This window comes from Maniola jurtina, chromosome 13, assembly GCF_905333055.1.
Source record: "Maniola jurtina chromosome 13, ilManJurt1.1, whole genome shotgun sequence".
NCBI classification, from domain to species: Eukaryota; Metazoa; Arthropoda; class Insecta; order Lepidoptera; family Nymphalidae; genus Maniola; species Maniola jurtina.
The window spans coordinates 11738898-11765424 of record NC_060041.1 but is presented as its reverse complement, the minus strand read 5'-3'; the positions used below and the strand labels follow the sequence as shown (position 1 = coordinate 11765424).

The window sequence follows — 26527 nt, the reverse complement described above, 5'->3', positions numbered from 1 at the left end:
CTCGATGGTGACTCATTGTATCGCCTACCTCTGTAATTATTACTAACAGTACCTCTCGTAAATTGCCTAGGTTTTTCAACAATATTTTGCTCTATGTTTCGAAGAAATTTCGCTCCGTTCATGATGTTAACTTCCTCTGTTCTAGTAAACCATAATCGTTGTATATCTATAGCATAATGTCGCATAATAGAATTGACCAAATCTCTCTCACTAAACGCAATAGTTAATGACTGCATTGATTCTGCTTGCTCAGCAAAATGTTCGGACATCGACATTCCCGAATCGCTTGAATATACCGCATTAATCAATTTATATCTTATAGATTCCTGAATTTGTTCGGTCCAATAATTTCGTCTAAAATCAATCTCGAAGTCAGCGAACGTAGTCCAGCCCTTCGAATACAAGTCCATAACCTTCCGAGCATGCCCCGAGATGCAACCTAACGCTATATCTATTTCGCGATCTAATCCATTTACCGCCCTTATATATTTCTTTAATCGTTTAAGAAAAACGATGGGGTTAGTGAATGGTTTTCCGTCGAAATTTGGTTTAGTTACTGACGGCTGTACAACATATAAATTCCGGGTCTCAGATAATGTACTTGTGCTCGCGGTTTCAAGATTCGACCCCTGCCTATCAGATTTTTCATTTTCATTAATCCCGTTCGACTCGTGTGAAGAGACGCTCGCGATTTCATTTGAACCGGTATTTGAATTTAACTGATGTAATTTTGCTTCGAACTCGGTGATTTTTTTCAAAATCAACTCTAATGTAGCATTCCCTAAGGTCGTTGTTTGCTCGCTCGATTCTACGGTACTAACATCGCTTTGGCCCGCACCTACTTGCTTTGTTCTACGTCCCTTCCTACCTGAAGACATCTTTTTTTTTTTCAATTTGACCCTATTTCTTTTACCTACCCAAGTGCCAACTTAAATTTTATTTGAATAACTTTCATAAGTCGCGAAGCCGTATTTTTAATACTAATATATTACTGATACTAATTGCAATCACATGTTTGGGTCTGCTTCGATTATATGTATTCTCAGAGTTTGAAAAAAATTAAGTCTGAGAAATAAGCAAGGAATAATAGCTCGATCTCTGTAGTATCTTCTGAAAACCTGTAAATTTTACATTTATAAGACATACAGCTTATTTCTGCTCTCCTGCTCCCCCTATACATAAATAAATGTAAATGTACAACATATAAATATAAAACAACATGCAGTGTGTCCTTAAAACTTATAATTTATAAATAGCAATGTAAGTTTATAAATTTTCTCTCTCAAATACCCAATCACAATTTCTACGTTGTGTTATTTTTATGTTAATGTAAATCTAGTCATATCGTTATTTCGAATACGTACATAGATCCCTGGTCACTCGGCATCAAATTTCTGTGATGGTACGCTGTGATCGTCTATACTAGTGGTTAAGATTAGGCATTATGAAGAGATAAAATAAGAAATAAACTCAGCTGAATTATAGAAACACCTAGGTATTTAAGTCATGAGTTATTTACAAGTAATTAATTGGTACAGTACGTTGGGTGAACACGTAGACTTCTCGACCAGCTAACAGGTTTACACGGATTGAATTATAAAAAATTAATGTAAAATTTCAACTCCTCAAAATAGATATAATGAGTGGAGAGATTTGCTAATTTAGAACGTCCTGTTAGTGTGGAAAATCAGTTGATACGTGTATTTGCCTTATTTAGGCCATCGGTTTGAGACCAACCGGCATTCCTCAAGCACGGGGGGAGCCCTGCACTGAAATCTCAGTCTTTTAGCATTGTTATCGGGGCACAGCACTTGGACTCTCCTATTTCGCTGCGAAGCGTTTTCAATTTGCCTAGGTACGGAAACCTAGGTTCTTTTCAATGAGCTCTGGGCTCGCCCCAAAACCATGGTATTTTTGTATATTTATATATTTGTTTGATTGATTGTCAATAAATTGGCCAATTTATTAGTTCGGAGAGTCCAGCTGTATAAAGACATGACGTGTTTGCTTTGTGCCGGAATCTCGCTGCTGGTACGTCACCAATCAACCATGTACCATATAATATCAAGCAAAGGAATTACAAAGTACAGCAAAACTAGTATTTTTATCTATTCAAAAACTCGGTGATTCACAAATTCAGCTGGCGTCGGTTTTAACAGATAATGTTACCTAGAATGCTGTTTGGGAAAGATCGGTACACAATAAAAAAAAAAGGTACCTACCTGCCTCGCCATCTGCCCTCTGGAAGCAGCGTGTACTCCATTGTCTCGTTCAGGGTAAGTAGATGAAATTTAGCTATGACTCGAAAGTAAAAGGTCCCTTTGTCTTTAGCCTGAGATTCGAACCCAGCCAATATTATCTTCAGTAGTGGAGAGCATTCTTGGTAAATTAGGTACTATTCGTTTTGTGAAAATAAAAGTATAAGGAAAAACCATCGTGAGAATTTCACATCCCTAGAGTTCTCTCAAATGTTCTAGTTCATTCATAACCATATAAAAGATTGATCATGATGATGATAATGATGCTTCGTCCTAACTTTTGTGATCAACTTCCACTAAATGACGTTATTTTATTTACTCAATTTCAATACTAATTTCAATGTAAGATGGAAGAAATTTGTATTTCTTAGTTCCATAGTAAGTACTTTTATTTAGGTAGGTATTAGAGAGAGAAAGTCAATATTGAAGGTTATCAAATTAAATATGCACACATGTGACTTAAGTTTGAGGTATATCAAAAAATCAAATGAACCATAACTAATAAATCTTTAACTTGAATCTCCTTTCAATATTCACTACTTCATATAGGTATAATTAAATATAGCAATAAAAGAGGAAAATAATATTCATATAATTTATTACTGGTGAATAGATTTTCTACTACTCACTCAGTTTAAAACCAAATAAAGAAGAGAAACTGAATTTATTATTTAGACTGGGAATTAAGTAACTTTATTACATTAATTAATTCCTGGCCGAATATTTGCTTCCTAAGCCATACTAATTATTGAAAGGGGAAAAGCAATATTCAAACGAAAAAACCCTTTCGGCTTTATGTACATCATTTTATCTAAAATACACACATGCCCACATAATTAATAGAGATATTATCTATAATTCTTACTTCTATAATAAAGTAAATTTTAAGGACACACATTATGCGTAAATTATAATATATTCATTATTTATTCTAGATATATTTGAATCCTAGTTCCACAAAGAGAAATGTCCCATTTCTATAATTTTGGATGCAAATCTAATAGTTATACACAATATTGTAACACCTCCTAATATCCAAATAATAATATCATCTCTAATTTAGTTTGTAAAATAATTCTTTACTCAAGATGTTTGGAACTGATTTTCAAATAATCTAGTTTAAAATTAAATGTAAATTAGTACATCACCATATATCAGCTTCTGCTGGTCCGGATACACACTATTTTATTCTATTTATAATTTACTATTATTAAACTACACAATTTCAATATATTTCTACACTTAATATTCACTGTTAGGCTCTACTGCACGTTGAGCCAGACCTCAATCGAATGTTCCTCTCGGTCCCCCAGTGTAGACTTAAAACGTCCACACGGATGTCTTTGTCCACGCCCATGATCTGAAATGCAAAAAAAAACCAGCGAAATTTCGGTTTCTGATTGGTTCACTCTTGCGCACAGAATTTCTCTGGCTGATGGCTAATTGGCTGAAAATAAAATGTATTTCAAACTTCCCTTAATGGGCCGTACCTTTTACTTTCTCACGCCCTTGCCTTGCCTAGACCACTCGCATAACACGTGATTACAATTTTGTACACTTGTAGAGATTTCTAAGTTAAAATTTACGACTTTTATCTAATTTATGACCGACCCTAACGCAATTTAGCTTTAGAGCAATTTATTTTGCCCTTTTGTTTTTTATACTTCCTTTCCTACAATTACTCAGAATCTTAACTAATTTATTTCTTTTCGTGCGAGATTTTTGTTTTTAAGAGCAAGGCTTCAAATTTCCGACAGTCATAAAACCGTATGACGGATGGCAAGGCCATCTCAAGGCGTCAAAAGTTACCTACATTTGACGCTAGGTAGACTATGGAACGACTTCCATGTTTCTTTGAGCTCACGTTACCCATACCAGAGTGAACTAGAGTGAGCGAACTCTCGGTTTGATCCTGAATCGACGATATGTCACTATGGCGAGGCTATGGTGACGTGAAATCAAAGAATAATAGGGCTACTTTAGGTTAGGGCTACCTGCGTCAAATGTAGTAATTTTTTTTTTAAGAATATTAGCCATTTTAATCATGACTAACATTCCCCTTTCCCCTCCAACTAAAAGTAAAGCTTGTGCTAGGAGTGGGTACGACAATAGTGCAACGGCTGGGGTTTGAACCGCCGACGCTATTCAGTCCACTCTTATAACCGTTGAGCTATTGAGGCTTGACATTGATGCCAGTCAGTGAAGTCGATGCCCCGACGTTTTGTCAGAAGTTCCCTAACTAGGGATATTCTCAAGGATGATGGACAGAACTCGGATGACGAAAGTCGGATCTACGAGTAGTGCATAAGCTCCCATAAAAATTGTTCTATGATGAGTACTCTGGAATGTATTTTCACGGACTCAGATCGGATGAGTGCGTAACCACCCTGAGTATATATTATATGTACACGTACAGGCCTAAACGCTCACATCTAAACTTACGTAACAGAAATAATTACAATACGAATTTAAATCTTTGTGACAGCATGAGGTCCTTTATTATAACCAGCTGACAATGACTGGCCTAGCTTCGGCGCGCGATGTGCATACTAAAACGCACCTAATCTGATATAATTCATGCAGGGAATGATAACTTGAACAAAAGTGAACGCATTGTATAATTAAAAGATTATTGCTACGGGTCCCAAAATAGCACCAAGACCGAAAGCCGCAGCAGAAATGGCTGAAACCGGTAAGCGTCGCAAGTCTTCAAAGTCGGCAAGCTCTCTTATCGAGAGTTAAGTTTTGTTCCGTTTGCCGTGGAGACCCTGGGGCCATGGAGTCTTAGTGCTAAAAAATGTTTACGAGACATATAATATTTTCACTGCGATAAATAGCCTCATCTGGTGACAGAAGGCTGTCCACTTTTGTTTCTACATAGCATCGTAATCGTTATTCGATTGGCGGCACGACTTTGCTGGTGGGGTGGTAACTAGCGTCGGCCGAAGCCTCCCACCAGACCAGACCAGAGCAAATTTAGAAAAATTATTAAATTCCAAATTTCCCCTGCCGGGATCGAATCCTGAACCTAATTAGGTACTTACAGTATTTCCAATCGACAAAGTTAAGATTTTTTTTACACTAAAAACAGATTTTTTTTTGCGATTTCTTATTGCGGAACACGGATTGTGCAAGAAAAACTTGCATTAAATACATAATTATATGCTATTTGGTTTTTATCTTACCAACCTAAAGTGATGTAATATGTATAGATAGAAGGCTTCTAGCGGCTTTTTAAGTATATCATCGTACAAGCTAATAATAAATAGCTTATTATCGCGAACTGCTTACTAACAAGCGTGTCGGAAGTTAGAATACGCACAAGGTAAGCTATGCTATGGCCTGTGGTTTCCAGATTTCTGTTAAAATATTCGGTTTCAAAGTTACGCAGTCTTAAATTCACATACAAATCTTTGAGCTACTGTAATTTTAAAACTACACATTTTTAGAAAAATCTAAAACACCACACGAACAGATATTAGTTTCTAGAATATGTCTGCAAAATTTCCTGGACTTTGGTTGCTTAATATTCAAATGAAATCGGAACTACGATTGTATGGAGTAAGTGACGGCGAGATCCCTGTTAAACGGAAGGGAAAGGGGAGTATTAGACATGATTAGCATGCCTTATATATTTACTTAAAAAAAGGTTCCTACGGAATCCTAAAAAGCGCGTAAGATCTATTGTTAATAAATTACACGCACTGCCTAGGTAGGTATGCTAATTTAAATCAAACAAAATACCGCTAAAACAAGACCAGTTGAATATGTGACAGGGAAGTCTATACTTACGCGTATTGCGTAGATGCGTAGGCAGATATGCATTATTTATTCCATGGCATAGGTTTTTTGTTGAGGAAAAAAAGCTGATTAAGTACATATCCTGTACCTAGATACAACCAGACTAAGTATTCAAAAACGAATGTTTTTGGAAAAGAATGCTTCACTTATGACTAAACTACTTTAATAACTTCAAACCTTGGTCCTACGTAATAGGTATTCTCATTTAGAAAAACAAGTTTTTAAAAAATCTCACGTTTCTTGACGATAATTCAAAAATTATTTGACTAAATAACCAGAGTCCCAAGAAATCCAGGATTCTCAATGCTCAATAGCTTAGAATTCGAAAACAGTGTATAATCAAAGTTTAATTAAAAGTTTTATGGCAGCCCCTATCTTGACTAATGAATTCCAGTTTAATAAAAACCAGTTAAACGCTTGCCCATACCCGGTGATATGATAATGCCCATACCTAAGTCGGTTACTTGTTAGTTGTTGTAAATTCACATTAAAATTGAAATCCCACCAATAAATTACTGATGCAAGAGCGTGGAGATGAACTTTGACATATAATGCCCATCCCAAATTTAGGTAGACGATACACGAGTAGGTATCTATGATTAATCTTTGTATTGAGTGAAATAAATGTGTAGACAATTAAACATATTGACGCTTATGATTTACTAGTTGATGCGTGCGACTTCGCCTGCGTGGATCAGAAAGAAAAGAAAGAATAAAAAGTGTTTTTTTGAATCAAGATGTTTTCCGGGACAAACAGGCTATAATCAGGGGCACGGTTGTACCTCAGCCAAGACGAGCCAAATAAAAGCACGGGGCATCGTCCGAGTCTTGGCAACTTTTACATATTATTGAAATGTTTTTAGTTGGATACCATGTTATATCGTCTCGAAAAATCAAAGTATTTTTATTCAATTCAACTATTACAAAAACTTTTGAACCCTCAAGTGCATCTACCACCGGGATTCGATCATCTCCGGGATGCAAGTTATATCTGTGACCAACGAATTTAATACAAGTATCTCTAACCTTATAAATCACCGCTATACGTAGGTATAGTTTATTTATTTTCTGCTAATCAAATCAGCCTGTTTGCGTCCATTGCTGGCAGCTGGACATAGGCCTTCCCGAGAGCACGCCATCACAAACGATTCTCAAAACAAGTGTAAATTAAAAATTTATAACACCCCCGACAAGTGAAGGTTACAGTAACTAGAAAAGAGCTCATAACTTTCAAACCAATGTTTCAAACGGCTGAACCGATTTTCTTGGATTATAGCTAAGAACACTTTTAAACAAAAAAAAAACTAAATTAACATCGGTTCATTCGTTTAGGAGATACGATGTCACAGACAGATACACAGATACCCACGTCAAACTTATAACACCCCTCTTTTTGGGTCGGGGGTTAAAAACTCTGTTGTCTCTGTAAAGTTTGTACAAAATACTTACCGTAAGAACTTGGATTTCATAATCTTGCGATAAATATTAATATTATTTTTTCAGACCAATCTGCGAAAAAATCTAAGTAGGTACTGTATAACAAAGCAGGTTAGAATTTAAATAGTATAATACTAACCTAGTTATGCTAGCTCGCCCTTGACCTGAGGATGAAGTCGTATGGCCTTCGCTCAGGGTCAAAATTGAACTAATATGTTATGCAAGGAATAATAAATTAATTTTGTAAAGTTTGGGCGGATGCGCGACGCAGGTGCATTGCTTTGTGGTCGTTTTCAGAATATAATTAGGTTCATATAACGGCCTGCAAACACAGAAAAAATCGATCAAGTGTGAGTGGGAAGGATACAGGAAGGATTCCGTACCGTCTTAATTTTTAATTTTTTCTAATGGCAGCAATTTTGAAATGTTTAGTAAGTACTTATTTGTTGTTATGGTGGCAATAGGTTCAGGCCTCTACCTATTATGGTTTACGAGATACAGCCCGCTGACAGACAGACGGACGGACAACGGACTCTAATAGGATCCCGTTGGCATCCTTCGGGTACGGAACTTTTAAAAGCCGTGACAAATCATGCCTCAACGGGAAGCCAGTAAAGCCTACTTGAGCTATTTATATTGAATAGGATTTAGTGGTTTCAATAAAAAATGTGTATTACATAATCTACCTACGTACTTATAATATGTAAGTACCTTGTAATAATATTATGAAGACAGGTTATTAAGAAGTATGCGATGCAAAAACTATCAACTTTATATTATTTATAACTTTAATTTATATAAAGTGTTAACTTTATTTTTTATTTGTATTGAGCGGTGTACCGTCTTAATCATTATTAACATTATGCTAAAGGTTTGAGCTCCACTGCAAGGAGAGCGATTGTATAAGCTATACTAATATTATAACGAGGTAAAGTCTGTAAGTTTGTTTGTAGGAAATAATCTCTGGAACTGGAACTCTTTCACAAGTAAAAAGCTACATTATTCTTGAGTTATATATACTATTTTCTTTTCAAAAAAATTAGAGATCCCTACGAAATTGTAATAAGCTAGCCGTGCGAAGCCAGGGCGGGTCGCTAATAAGTTATGTTACGTAATAATATATGTGCAGTGTAATCAATTAAGTTTCACTTTAACTGTGAAGAAAAACATCGTAAGGAAGCTTGCATGCCTAAAAGTTCTCCATAATGTCACAGAAAGTGAGAAAAATTGTGCGGTGAAATTTTGCTGTGCAGATTTATCCTAACAGTCGATGAGCACTCATAGCTTTTGTATCTATAATAATCCTGTGTGTGTAGCTTTGAGCTAGCATAAACAATGGAAGCATAACCTAAGGTCTTTGACACAGTGTCCTAGATTTGCTTGTGACGTAATCCGTCATTCATGGTGCGAGCTGTAAAAATATGAACCCATACTTGGAGGTCATATTATTCTATGTATATTCTATGTAGGTATGTGTTTCTCCTGGGTAGATACATAATAATAATAATTTACGTGTAGTTATAAGTGTCACTTAATCAATTTTTAACCCCCGACCCAAAAAGAGGGGTGTTATAAGTTTGACGTGTGTATCTGTGTACCTGTCTGTGGCATCGTAGCTTCTAAACGAATGAACCGATTTTAATTTAGTTTTTTTTTTGTTTGAAAGGTGTCTTGATTGAGAGTGGTTATAGCTATAATTGAAGAAAATGGGTTCAGCCGTTTGAAAGTTATCAGCTTTTTTCTAGTTTTCTTATAGAGGTTTTTGTCAGGGGTTTTTAAAATTTTGAGTTATACTAGGATGAAAGCAGTTTTATAATTCTTTAAATTACAGAAATGTAATTAATAAGGAGTAAGGAGTGGTAGCCTAGTGGTTGAAGTCGGCCTCATATTCGGGGGGGTCTGGGTTCGATACCAGGCATGCAACTTTTTGGAGTTTTTAAGCAGATAAATATCACTTGCTTTAACGGTGAAGAAAAACATCACGTGAAAACCTGCATGCCTGAGAATTCTCTATAATGATCTTAAAGGCGTGTGAAATCTGCCAGTCCATAGCTTCTTGGCCATAGTGCATCTGGCAAAAAAGCTAGCTAATAATTATGTCACGTTATAATTTATAAAAATACTAGATAATAAGTATATCATCGGTAATCGGTTTTCCTACATTTAAGCGAAGTAAATAAATATAAATATACATATATCTATTGCATATGTAAAAAGAGTTTTTTTATAAAATAAATTAAAACAAAAAACAAATAAAAATTAAATAAATTAAATCTAAAATGTTAATGAAAAAAAATGTAATTACTAATTAACTTGCTTGTCTTTATTATGAGCTAATGTTATAGTATAAATTTAAAAAAACTACTTCAAAACTTTGTTAATGAATTTATATAATACTTATAATATTACTAGGTATGTCATTGACACTGTTTTAAATAATTTGTGAACCGTTCTTGGTAAACATCACTGATGTACGTAAAAATATAAGTAAAGACCATACTAGCGATATTTAAGTCGCTTAAAATACTTTATATTACCTATTAGTACCACCACAATATTATTTTTACAAAAAGTTGCCATGGTCTACTTTTTTTAGGGACAACTAAAATTCTGTCGTCATCAAATTCAAGTAATTTCTATATCCCGCATGCAAATTGAGACAAAAGTTAGCCTTAAAAACTACGAATGGTGAATTAAGATACATACCTACATTCATCTCAACTTATTTTTTTATTCTTTCTTAGGTATTTTTGTTTGTCATATATTTCGCCATGTTTAATTTTTCATGCCGTTATAAGTAATAAACAATATAGCTTACAAACGGGACGCTAAGTTGAATTCAATCACAGCTTATTTATTAATTTATACAGTTCGAAAAATCCAAGGTTAGTGGATAGATCCCCCCACTATAGGTGGATGGATAACATTAGGAGTCGCAGGGATCCGCTGAATCAGTCAAGGCAGTCCCTACAAGAGACCTATGCCCAGCATGGACGTTCATCGGTAGACGATATTGCAATGGATTTTATAGTAATGATTATAAGCTTTTTTAAATAGATATAATTATATTAATTTCGCAATAGTGAGGAAACTTATAAAATGAATGTACATTGGCTATAAAGTAGAGCTGTTTGAGAAGCTTTTCAAATCGACTGCTTATTAAATTTTTTGTCGCGCGATATCAATAAACTTGGTATGATTTTACCCTTATTCGTCTTTACAACAAATACTTCGGAGATAAGGTGTACTTTTTTAACCCCCGACCCAAAAAGGGGGTGTTATAAGTATGACGTGTGTATCTGTCTGTGGCATTGAAGCGCCTGAACTAATGAACCGATTTTAATTTAGTTTTTTTTGTTTGAAAGGTGGCTTGATAGAGTGTTCTTAGATATAATCCAAGAAAATCGGTTCAGCTATTTGAAAGTTATCAGCTCTTTTCTAATTACTGTAACGTTTCCTTGTCGGGGGTGTTATAAATTTTTAATTTAAACTTGTTATAAACTTCAATCAAAGTTAACGCTACAGAAAACGCTTTATTGCGAAATCGCTATACCGCAACTCAGTCATACAACCTTCCTGTAAGAAAAAATTGGAGCAAGGAAATCTAGATTTTTGATTAATTGACTATAATAAGGGAAACAAGATTTGTATTATTACTCTACTATGATAAATATACTGAAGTAGGTAGTATTACCACTATGATCATTCATGTAACAGTGGAATAACCTACCACCAACTATACCTACCAATGACGATTTATAATAATATGTAGTCAGCTAGGTACATAGTACTAATATTCTGTGATTTATAGCTGGTTGCCTCGTCAATCTACCTACAACGAATATAACGTAGAATTCTGTTTTTAACCCCCGACCCAAAAAGAGGGGTGTTATAAGTTTGACGTGTGTATCTGTGTATCTGTGTATCTGTCTGTGGCATCGTAGCTCCTAAACTAATGAACCGATTTTAATTTAGTTTTTTTTGTTTGAAAGGTGGCTTAATCGGGAGTGTTCTTAGCTATACTCCAAGAAAATCGGTTCAGCCGTTTGAAAGTTATCTGCTCTTTTCTAGTTACTATAACCTTCACTTGTCGGGGGTGTTATAAATTTTTAATTTACACTTGTATTCTATTTTGATCAAAGTGATTTGTCATGGATTTGTCTAGCATTCTATATGTATCGTGTGGTACCTATCATATTATAAATACAAGTTATTTATGTAAATGTACAATGACAGTTGCCAAGCCGAGTTGGATTCGGCGGCTAACCTCTTTCTCGGAATTAGACCTACCTAGCTGGATTGTGTGACCCCTGACTCATGTGCCTCTGGTATGGGTACCTACGTTATTCGTCTACAGTTTCCAAAGCTTTCAACGATTACTGGGTGGGGTGCGACTCATGCATTAGACATGGTTTTCGTATTACTCATGTTCAGTTTTAGGCCCACCTGTCGAGAAACTCTGTTAAGGTCATTCAACATTATATTAAGGTCTCCCAGAGTCTGCGATAACGATTATGTCATCGGCAAATCGAAGTTAAGTAGGTACTCACCGTTGATATTGATAGCAAGTCCATTCCAACCTTGAAGCTTCAAGACGTCCTCCAAAGCAGCGGTAAAGAGCTTCGGAAAATTACTTCTTACTTTTCGAAAAAAAGATAGACTTTGGGGTCCCAACACAGAGAATAGCCTTAGTGGTTTGTGGGGTCCCAAGGAGCTACAACGGCGATCTTGCACTGGTAAGCGCAGCGTGGACAGACCTCAACATCAAGAGGATCGCAGGGAGCCGCTGGATTCAGGCGAGCCTCATGGGTCGGTAATCTGACACGACCAGAGAGAAATTAGGTGCAGAACGGACAGGTTGAATGATGATGAAACACCGTCAACAATTACTAATACCGGGCTATTACTACTTGACAAAACCACAACACCTAACTATTTTCAGCCCGATCCGGGAGTCGAATCCAAGACCTCATCATCCGCAGACCGTTGTCTATCATGTTAACCACTAGACCATTAACGCCCATGCTTTGCAAGAGTAACCTTGAATATAAATATATCGTAAACAGGAACCTTAATGTGAATGTGTTAGATACATATGCCTTATTATTATTATTACTAATTCGTGCTAATTCTGTGGTCACACATAGTATTAGGTAGGTATGTATTCATATCAACGACGATTTCTATAGATGGCCGGACCCCTTCTTATTCTTAGGTGATGGGTTGATCATGATAATGAATGTTATTTTGTTTCAGATTCGATTGGGCAGTCGGTTTGGGGAGTGATACTGATCATAGCCTCAATAAGTGGCTTCATATTTCCACCGCTGGACGTGATGCTGTGGGAGAAACTTAATATGAGACCAGGTAAATTGTAGCCTATTTTATATCCCACAGCTGGGCAAATACCTCCCCAGAGTGGCTTCACACGAACCCCTAAGGCTCAAGGCACTTGTGGGAAGTATTTTCAAATAAACTGAGATTTATAAATGAGATCCGTTAGAGAACCAGAGCAATATAGCTCAACAAGTTGCAAAGCTGAAGTGGCGACGGGCGGGGCATATAGATTGAAAATCCGATAGACGTTGGGGTCCCAACTCCCATGGTGCTATGGCGGCCTCGCACCAGAAAGCGCAGCGTTGGAAGAACCGCCGACTAAGTTGACAGACGACATCAAGCGAGCCGCTGGAGTCAAAGGGCCCAACACTGTAGCGCATAGAAGACCCTATAAGAGATCTATGTCCAGCAGTACACGTCTATCAGTTTATAATGATAAGTTTGATCTGCATTCATAATATACCTACACCTACCTAGATATTAGTAAAGTTTAATATATTGTGTTCAATTGTTGTAGGTTTCCCGCCCTATGACTGGTGGGCAGATCCCCCAGACGAGGTGAAGATGCGAGCGTACGTTTTCAACGTGACCAACCACGAGCGGTTCCTACAGGGTCTGGACTCTAAGATGCATGTTGAAGAAATCGGGCCGATTGTTTATTTGTAAGTACCTATACCTACCTTCCGAAATTCCTCAGTGTGTGAAGATCTAAAGTCTGTGAACAGTGCGTGGTGCTAGTGATGATGCTGGTCTCCTAAGAAAGCTCAGAGTCACGCATCGGGTGATGGAGAGAGCTATGCTTGGAGTTACTCTACGCAGAGTTATCACGAGATCAAACCAGAAATGAGAAGATATCTAGGAGAACCAGAGTAACTATATAGCTCAGTAGGTTGTGAAGCTAAAGTGGCAATCGTAAACCCGGTAAATATTTCGGCACCCAAGGTGCTGGAATGGCAACGTGTACTGGAAAGCGTAACGTCGGAATACTCTCCACTAAATGAACAGACGACATCTGAGGTGAGTCGCATGGAGCCGCTGGATTCAGGCGGCGCAAGACCTTGGCGTGTTGAAGTCCCTACAAGAGACCTATGTTCAGCAGTGGACGTTTATCGCTTGATAATGATACCTACCTTCTCTTTGCCCGGGCATCATTAACTTTAGTGCACTAGGGTCACCCCTGTTTTATCGGTGAACACTGTTGCGGGCGTTCGTTTAACCTAAAAAATCACTACGTAAGAGACCTATGCCCAGCTGTGGCCGTTTATCGCTTGATAATGATACCTACCGACTCTTTGCCCGGGCATTATTGACTTAATGCACTAGGGTCACCCCTGTTTTACCGGTGCACACCATTGCGGGCGTTCGTTTAACCTAAGAAATCACTACGTAAGAGACCTATGCCCAGCTGTGGCCGTTTATCGCTTGATAATGATACCTACCTTCTCTTTACCCGGGCATCATTAACTTTAGTGCACTAGGGTCACCCCTGTTTTATCGGTGAACACTGTGGCGGGCGTTCGTTTAACCTAAAAAATCACTACGTAAGAGACCTATGCCCAGCTGTGGCCGTTTATCGCTTGATAATGATACCTACCGACTCTTTGCCCGGGCATTATTGACTTAATGCACTAGGGTCACCCCTGTTTTATCGGTGAACACCGTTGCGGGCGTTCGTTTAACCTAAGAAATCACTACGTAAGAGACCTATGCCCAGCTGTGGCCGTTTATCGCTTGATAATGATACCTACCTTCTCTTTACCCGGGCATCATTAACTTTAGTGCACTAGGGTCACCCCTGTTTTATCGGTGAACACCGTTGCGGGCGTTCGTTTAACCTAAAAAATCACTACGTAAGAGACCTATGCCCAGCTGTGGCCGTTTATCGCTTGATAATGATACCTACCTTCTCTTTACCCGGGCATCATTAACTTTAGTGCACTAGGGTCACCCCTGTTTTATCGGTGAACACCGTTGCGGGCGTTCGTTTAACCTAAGAAATCACTACGTAAGAGAACTATGCCCAGCTGTGGCCGTTTATCGCTTGATAATGATACCTACCTTCTCTTTACCCGGGCATCATTAACTTTAGTGCACTAGGGTCACCCCTGTTTTATCGGTGAACACCGTTGCGGGCGTTCGTTTAACCTAAGAAATCACTACGTAAGAGACCTATGCCCAGCTGTGGCCGTTTATCGCTTGATAATGATACCTACCGTCTCTTTGCCCGGGCATTATTGACTTAATGCACTAGGGTCACCCCTGTTTTATCGGTGAACACCGTGGCGGGCGTTCGTTTAACCTAAGAAATCACTACGTAAGAGACCTATGCCCAGCTGTGGCCGTTTATCGCTTGATAATGATACCTACCGTCTCTTTGCCCGGGCATTATTGACTTAATGCACTAGGGTCACCCCTGTTTTATCGGTGAACACCGTTGCGGGCGTTCGTTTAACCTAAGAAATCACTACGTAAGAGAACTATGCCCAGCTGTGGCCGTTTATCGCTTGATAATGATACCTACCTTCTCTTTACCCGGGCATCATTAACTTTAGTGCACTAGGGTCACCCCTGTTTTATCGGTGAACACCGTTGCGGGCGTTCGTTTAACCTAAGAAATCACTACGTAAGAGACCTATGCCCAGCTGTGGCCGTTTATCGCTTGATAATGATACCTACCGTCTCTTTGCCCGGGCATTATTGACTTAATGCACTAGGGTCACCCCTGTTTTACCGGTGCACACCATTGTGGGCGTTCGTTTCACCTAAAAATCAAGCTGTGTGATTCAAGTTTTAGGCAAAGCGTCTCGCTTTTACGCGTTTCCTCGAGTTTTCTGAGTCTATTAAGTCAGCTAAAGATAATTCGATTAAGTAAGGATACACAATTAAAATTATTCAGTTGTTATTTGATATCTAACCGACAGACAAAGAACGACTTTGATATAATTAGCACAGATGTTAACTCGCAGTGTTTCCCCTTCACTTAGTAGGTAACTCAGGGCCGAAAAGATACAGCCTTAATAATTATAAGCCATAAATTTAAATCTACACTAATCCACACTGGTATTATTATGCATAGATACGCAAAAACGTTGTCTGTTAAATTTCGGCTCAGCTGCTGAATCGATCTTGAGGACATTTGGCATTGTGATGTCGAAATAGTAACATACTAAGACAGCTAAATATAATATTTTGGACTTCTGGAAGAAAATTTTCTTTCATTTGTTTGTCTTTCATATTTTATTTTGAAAGTTAATCGAGCAGAGTCAAAAACCTCTTTTATGACTTTTCATAGTTGATATCGATCCATTAATATTAGAGACTAGATATACTTAGATGGCATGGATAGTTCCACACCATACATTATCTATCTCTGATCTTACTAAATAAACAAGTCGTAACGTAATACAAAATATTCAAAAACTTACCCTATACCTATTTGGTTTACTATTGTTACTATTGTTATTTTGATATTATTATTTAGATCCTACAACATATTTGGTAGAGTTATTTTTTCAGTGTATTGTATTGATCTTGACTTTCGTAAGTGCTTTTATAAGTCTGAAACGAAGAATAAATAAATACAAATACAAATACCGCGGTACCTACTATTATAATATTGCTTGGTGTGAGCACAGGTGTGAGTTCATATTTTAGACGGTTAAAAAGAGTCGGCATTCATATTATCTCCATGATTAAGGCTAAAGGTAAAAATTTGTTCCAAAGTTAATTATAAACCTTGACTTGTGCAACCCATTTTGTTTTAATTGACGAGCAAAGTTTAACGGTCACCCGTAACCTTAAGGTAACTAAAATAGGCTGATAATGCTTGACTGCCTTTGACGAACTCCTTGGTCTTATAACCGGGAGGTCTCGGGTTCGATTCCTTTCAAGGGCAATTCGGAAATTTATATTTTGTAAAACTGGTCTGGTCTGAAGGCTTCGGCCGTGGTTAGTTACCACCCTACTGTCAAAGCCGTGCCGCCAAACGATTTAGTGTACGGTACGATGCCGTCTAGAAACCGCTCAGGGGTATGGGTTTAATGAAACTGCCATTGCCAAGTTATCCCGCTTCCATCTTACACTGCATCGTCGCTTACCATCAGGTGAGATCGGAGCCAAAAGCTAACTTGTATCAGAATAAAAAATAAAAATACTGACTCATAGAATTATTAAGTATTATTACAGAAATAATTGGATAAGTCGAATATCATCGAAAAATTGCATGAATCTTGGAAACTAGTAATAAAATTATGTGATATTTTATAGCGGTAGTTTATGGGGCTAGAATTCATTAGCAACGATTCAAATTAATTGATGAATTAGCTGATGATAATCATTAATCCTGGGAGGAAATTATTCAAGTCATGTAACTATTTTTTCATCCTTAAGCCATAATTGGTTGCGGAGGTCAGTTGCTCGTGTAGAAATTTATCACCTGGATATGGATGAGAATAATAAGCAGATTTCTTTATTTGATGATAAGTCGTCTTGATGACAAGAGTGACTGCGACCTCACCTGGGAAGTGGCGTTGCACTCTTAAATGGAATTGGTGGTGGTGGAACTTAGAACGAGGATATTAGTCTAGTTAACACTAGTTACCACCATACACATTTTTTTAATCTTACAGGCCATGCCATGCAGCCATTCTCTTCTTTCTTTCTTCTCTCTGGGCTGGTGTCCGCACTTAAACGTTTTCGTCTGTTGTGCGTGCGTTGCCCCTCCCGTGACCAAGAGTATATATATATATAGGTTCAAACGATTTAAAAAAAGTTAAAAAAGTTTTAAAATATTTATTACCTACTAGAGGATGCTCGCGACTTCGTCCGCGTGGATTTAGATTTTTATAGATCCCGTGGGAACTTTTAATCAAACGATTTTCCGGGATAAAAAGTTGCCTATTTCGATTACAGGAACGCAAGCTACTTCGGTACCTTCATACAAATCGGCAATTTCATATGGGTCTTTAGGAATCCCGCGGGAACTCTTTGATTTTCCGGGCTAAAAAGTAGCCTATGTCCGTCCCCGGGATATAAGCTAACCCTGTACCAAATTTCGTCAGAATCGGTTACACTGCTGGGCCGTGAAAAGGTAGCAGACAGACAGACAGACAGATAGACAGACACACTTTCGCATTTATAATATTAGTATGGATAGTATGGATAGTATGGATGAAATGTTACCGACACTTGTACCAAGACACAGACACTAGGGTAGGTACCTGCTAGTACCCAAGCTTGGTAAAAAACAGTTTGAAATAAAACCTTGGAAAAACAGTTTTAAAATAAACCTAAACAACTGGTAAACATGTTTACAATGCTCTTATCTTAAAATCCTGATTATGAAATCATAATGTCTCACTTTAATTGACATGCTTTATTCACGTAGGAGTTATAGGACCATCTTTAATTTAAAAAAAATACAAGTACTATTTTGTTATTTTGTCCTGCAAAATTTATCAACAAAAGCTTGTTATTATTATGTTAACAAGATTTTATGGTAAGGCTTTAGATAAAGTACTGTATGAAACTCTACATCATTAGATATTTAAACCCTCCTAAGACCTCGTCTGTGGCTCAGATTTTAAACTCACACTCGGGTTTTAATAACCCCTATTATGCAACCGTTTCATAAACTATGATTAAAACACATGTTTCAAATACTAATTACTATTAACCGGTCTCTTCGACGCACAGAGAAAAGGCAAAGGCTGAAATGGGACCTTCAATTTCGGTCATCTAACCAGTTATCGACCTGGGTCAAACAATCGATGGATAGTATGAGTTGTCACTTACAGTGGTATAATACTTATAGTGGTATATAATTTTATAAACTTGACGTTTTTTTTATCCCATACTCCTTTGGTTTCTACACGACATCGTACCGGAACGCTAAATCGCTTGGCGGCACGGCTTTGCCGGTAGAGTGGTAACTAGCCACGGCCGAAGCCTCCCACCAGACCAGACCAGTGATTTAGAAATTATAAAATTCCAAACTCTGCCGGGAATCGAACCCGGGACCTCCCACTAATAAGACAACAGCGGTTACCACTGTGCCAGGGAGGCCGTCACGATTCAAAAGCAGTAAATAAAAGTCTGTCTAATTTCTATTTCAGGGAAAAGCTCAAGCACTACAACATGAAATTCAACGAGAACAGTACACTCACGTACACGGCAGAGCGGTTCCTCATCTACTTGCCGGACGACAACACCATCGACCTGAACCAGACTCTCATCGTACCTAACTTGGCCCTATTGGTGAGCTCTTTTAAGAACAGACAGACAACAAAGTGATCCTATAAGGGTTCCGTTTTTTCTTTTGAGGTACAGAACCCTAAAAATTGCATATTTGGGGCTGTGGGGCATCAAAATGGATCTTGCACACTCAGCAAAACAGACCTGGACCGGCTATGTTCTTATTTCATAATCTGAACTTGGCTGATACTTTGCCGTGTGAAATTATAATATTATGAAAATTTTGGATCATAAATCATGATTAGGTACTTATCAATAAATTACATGTTAGGTTGCACTTGGTAGTAACTTCGTAGGTAGGTACCTACTATAAGTTCAATTATTGCAAAAGTAAAGGGTCAAAACATAATAGATCTACCTTAACCTATTGTAATACACTAAAGTACCATCACAAGTGCTAATTATCAAAATATCGTGCCAAGGTCCGCAGAATACGTCATTAAGAGTGCACAAATTACTCTTCGTGATGATTGTGAGATAATTGCAAGTGTTGATGACTTTATGTTATGGTGGTGCACAACCTTTGCAATTTGCATGACACATTATAATGTCTGTTCTACACGCTTGTACAGAACCAACGGTTAACACTGGATTAAGTTAAATTAGAGCCTCGATAGCTCAACGGTTGAGGAGCGGACTGAATTCCGAAAGGTCGGCGGTTCAAAACCCATCCGTTGCACTATTGTCGTACCCACTCCTGGCACAAGCTTTACGCTTAATTGGAGGGGAAAGAGGAGTATTAGTCATGATTAGCATGGCTAGTATTCTTTTTTTTTTTAAAGTACTTACCTATTATTAGTAACTAGCTGACGCCCGCGACTTCGTCCGCGTGGATTTAGGTTTTCAAAATCCCGTGGGAACTCTTTGATTTTCCGGGATAAAAAGTAGCCTATGTGCTAATGCAGGATATTATCTATCTCCATTTTGAATTTCAGCCAAATCCGTCCAGTGGTTTTTGCGTGAAGGAGTCACACACACACACACACACACACACAAACTTTCGCCTTTATAATATTAGTGTGAAAATACTTACTCGTACTTACTTACTATTACCACCTATTACTACGTAAAGTAACGACACTCCTTTCCCCTGCGCTCGCAATGTAAGGGTGGTTGTGCAATCATTCGTATTCGTTTTTGTAAAAATACCAATAATCAAAAATACGAATCGTAAAAATACAAATGAGTGCACACGCGTACATACATTTTGTATGGCGGCCACTTTGAATCGTACTTTTTCGAAAACGAATTGAATACGAATAAGGCACAAACATCAGGGTACTCCAAGTAGTGGGTATCATGTAAAGTCTGTTCGCTTATTTGCGGTCGCCTTTGCTTTGCGCCGCTCGATACCTACGTGCCGTAAAATCAAAGCCGCCGCGATATCCAACGGAACCGCGTGGAGTGTACACCCGCAGGGGAATTTGGTATTCACCTGCTCATAATTTTCAAAAAATTCTCTTTGCTATCTAACTTGTGTTTATTAAATATTTTTTGATGATATCCGCGTCTTCGTCCGCGTGGATATAGGTTTTTAATTCCGCAGGAACTCTTTGATTTTCCGGGATAAAAAGTAGCTTATGTGTTAATCCAGGGTATAATATAATATGTCAATTCTAAACAGCCAAATCTGTCCAGTAGTTTTTGCGTGAAAAGAGTAACAAACATACACAAATACCACAGAATATAATATAATAATACCACATACATACACACAAACTTTTGCCTTTATAATATTAGCGTGATAAATAAATAAGTAAAAGTTTATTCAGCTCAACAAAATCACAAAAAAAAGAGTGAAAATAAAAACACAATTCATACAAATTATCAACTAAACTTAAAACTAGAAAATACTAAGACCAATATTGTGTCTATGAGCTAATTAAGGGCTCTGCCTCAGCAAGATGCTGCAGTGTTTGACTACCGCAGCGCTGATTTTCAGGCAGAGCCCTGATGACTTGTGTTCTAGTAAAATATTCTAGTCTAAGTATGTTGTCTAGACATCAGTGCAGTGTAGAGGAAGCATTAAAAATTAATTATCCATATAAGGTTTACTTATATTTACGTTATTTGGTTTACTTTACGTAGATACTTATAATAAGTATAATAAAAAAATATGTAACTTACATTTTTTTACCTTGAGCTTAGAAGTGTATAACTACAAATTATGCAGTTCAAAAGTATTGCAAGGATTTATCATTGACTTCAATTTGAAATTACTTATAGGTCGGTATAATTTATAATTTTACTTTATTGGTTAATTTATTTATTAGTATAGATTATTTATTATGAATTATTTGTCCTTAGCTTTTTAGCCCGGGGCGGTATCCGACATGCGGATATGCCAGTACCACATTATAGTTACTTACCTACTGAATAGTCGAGATTTTTAGGGTTCCGTGAATCCGTACCCGAACGGTGCCAACGGGACCCTATTACTAATTATTACTAAACCTCCGCATGTTCGTCCGTCTGTCTGTCAGTAACTATCTCGTGAAACGTAGAGGCAGAGAGCTGAAATCAACACACAACTTGTCTTTCTATTGCCCACTATTACCGCTATAACAACGAATAGGTAGTTACTTAATAAAAATTCCAAATTGACTGCCAGGAAAATTAGAAAAATTAAATAATTGTACCTATATCTTGTAAGTACGATCGTACGTACAGTTTTTTTAATACTTAAGTACCTATAAAAATTTTACCCTTACTTTACTTTATACTTGGAGATAGGAAACTGGATACATATAAGCTACCTATTCATTTCTGAAGCATCATTCATTTGTTCCAGGGCATGTCCTCATATCTCCACAAAGCGAACTACTTCGTCCGGTCCGGCCTCAAGTTCCTAGTAAAGACGCATGGGAGCGAGTTCTTCGTGAAGAAGACCATACACGAATACCTCTGGCACAATACAGAGACGCTCTTGGAGACCTCGCAACACCTGGCGCCTGGTCTCGTGCCAAGTACTAATATGGGCATGCTTAGTCGAGTAAGTAGATCTTAAGTAAGTAAATATCAATTGTTGTTCATTGAATAAGTTACTGACTTGACCTCGCTTCGTCCATGTGTGGCTTGAAGTTCTAATACCGACGTATGAGGACCAATACTTTTTAATTTACGAGTGGGTACCTACCATAAAATAAATTAAGGGCGAATACAGGAGAAGTTTACTATTTTAAATGTACAGTGAATATTTATTTTAGTATCCAAAGTTACAAAATAAATTATACCTTACAATCGTTGGCTCCAGCTTAAACCACGTGGATTGTTATATAATAGTTAGCATTTGAAAAGAAAAAACTTGATTAAAATCTCTTTAGCTGTTAGCATTTTTTGATAAACGCTATTATGAGCGATGAAAATATTTTTTTTTTTTTTAAAGAATATTAGCCATGCTAATCATGACTAATGCTCCCCTCCAATTAAGCGTAAAGCTTGTGCCAGGAGTGGGTACGACAATAGTGCAACGAGTGGGGTTTGAACCGCCGACCTTTCGGAATTCAGTCCGCTCCTCAACCGTTGAGCTATCGAGGCTCTAATTCCAATATCGAGTATGGTGGTCCTTTGCCCGGATTGTATTGTAGCTACTAGGTACTTAGATAATAATAGAAAATTTTCTATAAACTAGAGCTAAACTAAAATACGCGGATGTTCCTTAGAGGTCCAATGGTCTAAGTTTATTACACTACTAGCGACCCGCCCCGGCTTCGCACGGGTGGACACTACCACGAAAAATCCTTTCTATTTTCCGGGATAAAATATAGCCTATACGGATTCGGAAGAATCCCTCTAAGTAATGGTAAAAGAATTTTGAAATCGGTCCAGGAGTTTTTGAGCCCATTGAATACAAACATACAAAAATACAAAGGTTTCCTCTTTATAATATTAGTATAGACTAATGGGTCGTTTACACCACCCGATCGCAGTGGGGCCCGGGGTTTCGCAAGCGCGGCCCGTTGGACTGAGGGCTCAGCTAAGGTGGACGAATTAAATGAACGCCAACGAAAGCAAATATACATACCTATATCTACGTATAACCGAAAATTGGATGTCGGATATTGCATTGTAATTTGTATTGTTGCCGCGCGTTCAACCGGTATATCATAAGCACCATAATTAACTACTTAGGTATTTCCAGTAGTTACTAGAGTACCTACCTACGTCTTTATTGAGTTTTTTTTGGGAAACGGGTAATTTTTCAAATTAATCAAGAGTTGCAAATTATATACCTACGTTTGATGTTTTTATTTTATGCGGTGACGTGGATTGATCAAACTATCAACAATTTTTCCTTATTTTATTGAACCAAAAAATATTTTTACTTGTACTATTTTTATGGCTCAAGTCGTGTCGAAGAGTAATGACTATTCGACCACAGAAAACAAAATTCAAATTTTATTCACCGTAATAACTGTATTTAGTATTAAAATAATTTTGCATGTACTAAAAGAAACGTGCTACTGGGAGTAGCTAAATTGAAGTGTTAAAGTTACATTTTTACAGGTCTATGCTGATTTTATTGATGAGATAACTGTCAAAATTGGTCCACAATGGGGCCACCACAATTTTTTCAAAATCGATAAAGTACGGGGATTGTCACAAATCGCTGGATATGACCCAGAAGTAAGTTTTTTTTATATAACATTTTTAAAATAGCCAAGTTTATGCAAAAATTAACTAACGAAATGGACAAAAACTATAAACATAAATCAAACTTAATACACCGAGCGAAGAACTAGCCTTTTTAAAGTACTCATAAGTAAAATATATTGCTCGCTCTTCAGTTACTAAGCTAACACTTAACATGGTAGTTATAAAAATGTTTTTTTTTCAGATATGTCCAGACCGCCTCACGGGATCTACGGAGGGTGTGATGTACCACCAACATCTGTCGAAAGACGATATTTTGTATTGCTTGAGAAAAACCGTTTGCAAGCCTATGCCTTTATACTTCGACAGTGAGCTTATTTTTCAGGGCTGATTTTTTAATAATTACCAAATAAACTTTGACCAATGAATGAATTTGATATTTTGACAGATTTGCACTTCAAAAACTGTCAAAACAGCGAATTTATTTAGAATTTGTTGATTGAAAAATTGGCCCTTGATCGATTTTGAAGAAGTTCAGTGGTAAATTAAAACCGTCGATACAATACCTAATATCTTTCACCGCCAAAACTAAATATCTGTAATCCTTAACTTTAGAGTTGAGTACCTGCCCAAAAGTAAAAGATTAGGGAACACGTCACAAAACAGGTCGAAACCCTTATTCTGAAAGGAAATTCGTGCTCTGTAGTGAGCCAACCATGGGTTGATCATGATGATGATGATGATAAAATAAATGGCTTCAACATCGAAATCGTTGGCGCTTTGTGAGCCTGTGTGTACGCACCTTTAATAGCCAACCAGAGAAGTTTGGTGCTACCTGCAAATTTTACCTACATAAAATAAAATTATCGATCCCACAGTTCAGAGTTCTTTTAAACAACAAGAAATGCAAATTCATTCAAATAGAATCGGAGACATACGATTGGTCAATGAAGTCTGTCGCGGCGCTCTAGCGCGCTTTGATTGGTCAATCCTTGCGCTAGATTGCGTTGCAATACAATACAGAAATGCGTCTGCAGGAAGGGATTCGTATGTTAAATGAAGGCTTCTTAACATTACAGAGGAGGTGACATTGGAGGGTGTACCGCTGTACAGATACAATTTATCGGAGAACGTCTTCGACAGAGTCAAGAATGGCACAGACTGCTATGCCATGGACGACCCGTTGCCTGACGGAATCAGTGACGCTTCTAAATGCTTCTACGGTAAGTATTTCTGACTCAATAATTCTTAGTTAAGCCTATAGTGTATAAAATAAAAAATGTGACGAATCTACATACAAACACTATACCCGTGCGCATTAACATGGCACCTGGCTCGAACACAATCCTTCCTCCCATTTCCCCGCGCGATGCCCCGCTCTCGCCGTGCCGCTACTGGTCTCGCACGGCGCGGCGGCACGGCGAGAGCGGGACATCGCGCTTGGAAGTGGGAGGAGGGTTGTTTTCGAGCCAGGTGCCATGTTAATGCGCACGAGTTATAGATGACGCTAATCAAACACATCAAGGATCTACAGCTATTGTACGTATTCAACAAAGTTACTTATATAACAAACTGGATGTCGCCACAAGATCCTCAATCTCACTAACTGTTTTCTCAACGGAACAGTATATACTACAAGTCCCAAAAAATAATGATCCGGTATAAAATCCGGAAGAAGACCCTAATGTTGTTACTGTTGCTATATACTTTTGTTATAAGTAATTAATTCTTTATCGTTCATATTTTCATTTTCATGCCGATAAAACTTGATAACTATTTTTTCTATATATGTAAAGTCAGATCTCTAAAAGTTAGGATACGGGGGTGTTCTGTTTTAAATGTTGTAAAAGCTTAAAGAGCTCTTCTTGACGCAACTCAATTTATTAGGGCTTGAAAAAACTTGAATTCTGAGCCCTAAAGTTAGTTAAAGTTATCTTTCTCTACAGATTTCCCCATGGTAGCGTCCTACCCTCACTTTTACACTGGTTCGCCACCTAAGGACACATTCGTAACTGGACTAAAGCCGGACAAGAACAAACACAACTCTTACGTTGTGGTTGAACCGGTAAGTTTATAATATTTATAGGCAAAATTTATTTAGCTATTCCATCCATCGTTGTATCATTGGATCGGATATATTTATCTATCAATAGATATTTTCAACAATAGATAAATATATACCTAGACAACAAGCTCTATATTGTGCATGCCATTCGTTCCAGACTCCAGTGCTAATCTCACCCAAGTCTTTTTCAACCACATCAAATGGATGACATATGACGAGTATACGCACCAAACAGACAACTCCTGTAACCAAACTTCTTGCAAGCACTCAGGCCTGTTCAAGCAACTGTACTAGCAAGTAATGATGCAGCCTAAGATGGAGTGCGCTTGCCTAGAAGTTGCCTATTCACTCTTAACTTGAAGGTACCCACATTAAAAGTGGAAGGGAAAACTGATGCCGGAAGGGCGTTCTATATCTTAGTGGTTCGGATTCAGATATCTATTTCGTTCCAGATGACCGGCATACCTTTCAGAGCTGTGGCGAGGATGCAGTGCAACCTGCGCGTCAACAATCTAACTGCATTCTTCTCGCCAGAATATCTCAAATTTTCCAACATAGTCGTGCCCATCGGGTGGATAGAATACGTAAGTGTATACCTATTTTCGTACTTTCTTCATCAATTTGAGTGCAGCGGTGTATCGGTGCAGCTTCTTCAATCTTTGTCTGACTATGGATCTCTTTCATATATTTTATACTATGTCCGCAACGAAGCTTACCGAAGCTTTACCATTGGTTGAAATAGCGCCGTGCAGTAGGCAAGGGAACCACTGGGTAGACCAATTCC

The 26527-nt window shown here is 37.7% G+C and overlaps 1 protein-coding gene across 2 annotated transcripts in view; it reads left to right on the top strand.

Moving 5' to 3' along the window:
• Positions 1-26527, top strand: part of LOC123870936 (lysosome membrane protein 2-like) — a 60512-nt gene that overhangs the window by 31897 nt on the left and 2088 nt on the right. For both annotated transcript variants that reach the window (XM_045914441.1, XM_045914442.1), the window contains 9 exons: positions 12753-12863; positions 13351-13495; positions 18947-19088; positions 21877-22077; positions 23592-23711; positions 23923-24046; positions 24758-24901; positions 25625-25743; positions 26196-26327. In XM_045914441.1, the coding sequence (XP_045770397.1) occupies positions 12753-12863; positions 13351-13495; positions 18947-19088; positions 21877-22077; positions 23592-23711; positions 23923-24046; positions 24758-24901; positions 25625-25743; positions 26196-26327 (1238 nt within the window). The remainder of the gene's footprint in view (positions 1-12752; positions 12864-13350; positions 13496-18946; positions 19089-21876; positions 22078-23591; positions 23712-23922; positions 24047-24757; positions 24902-25624; positions 25744-26195; positions 26328-26527) is intronic.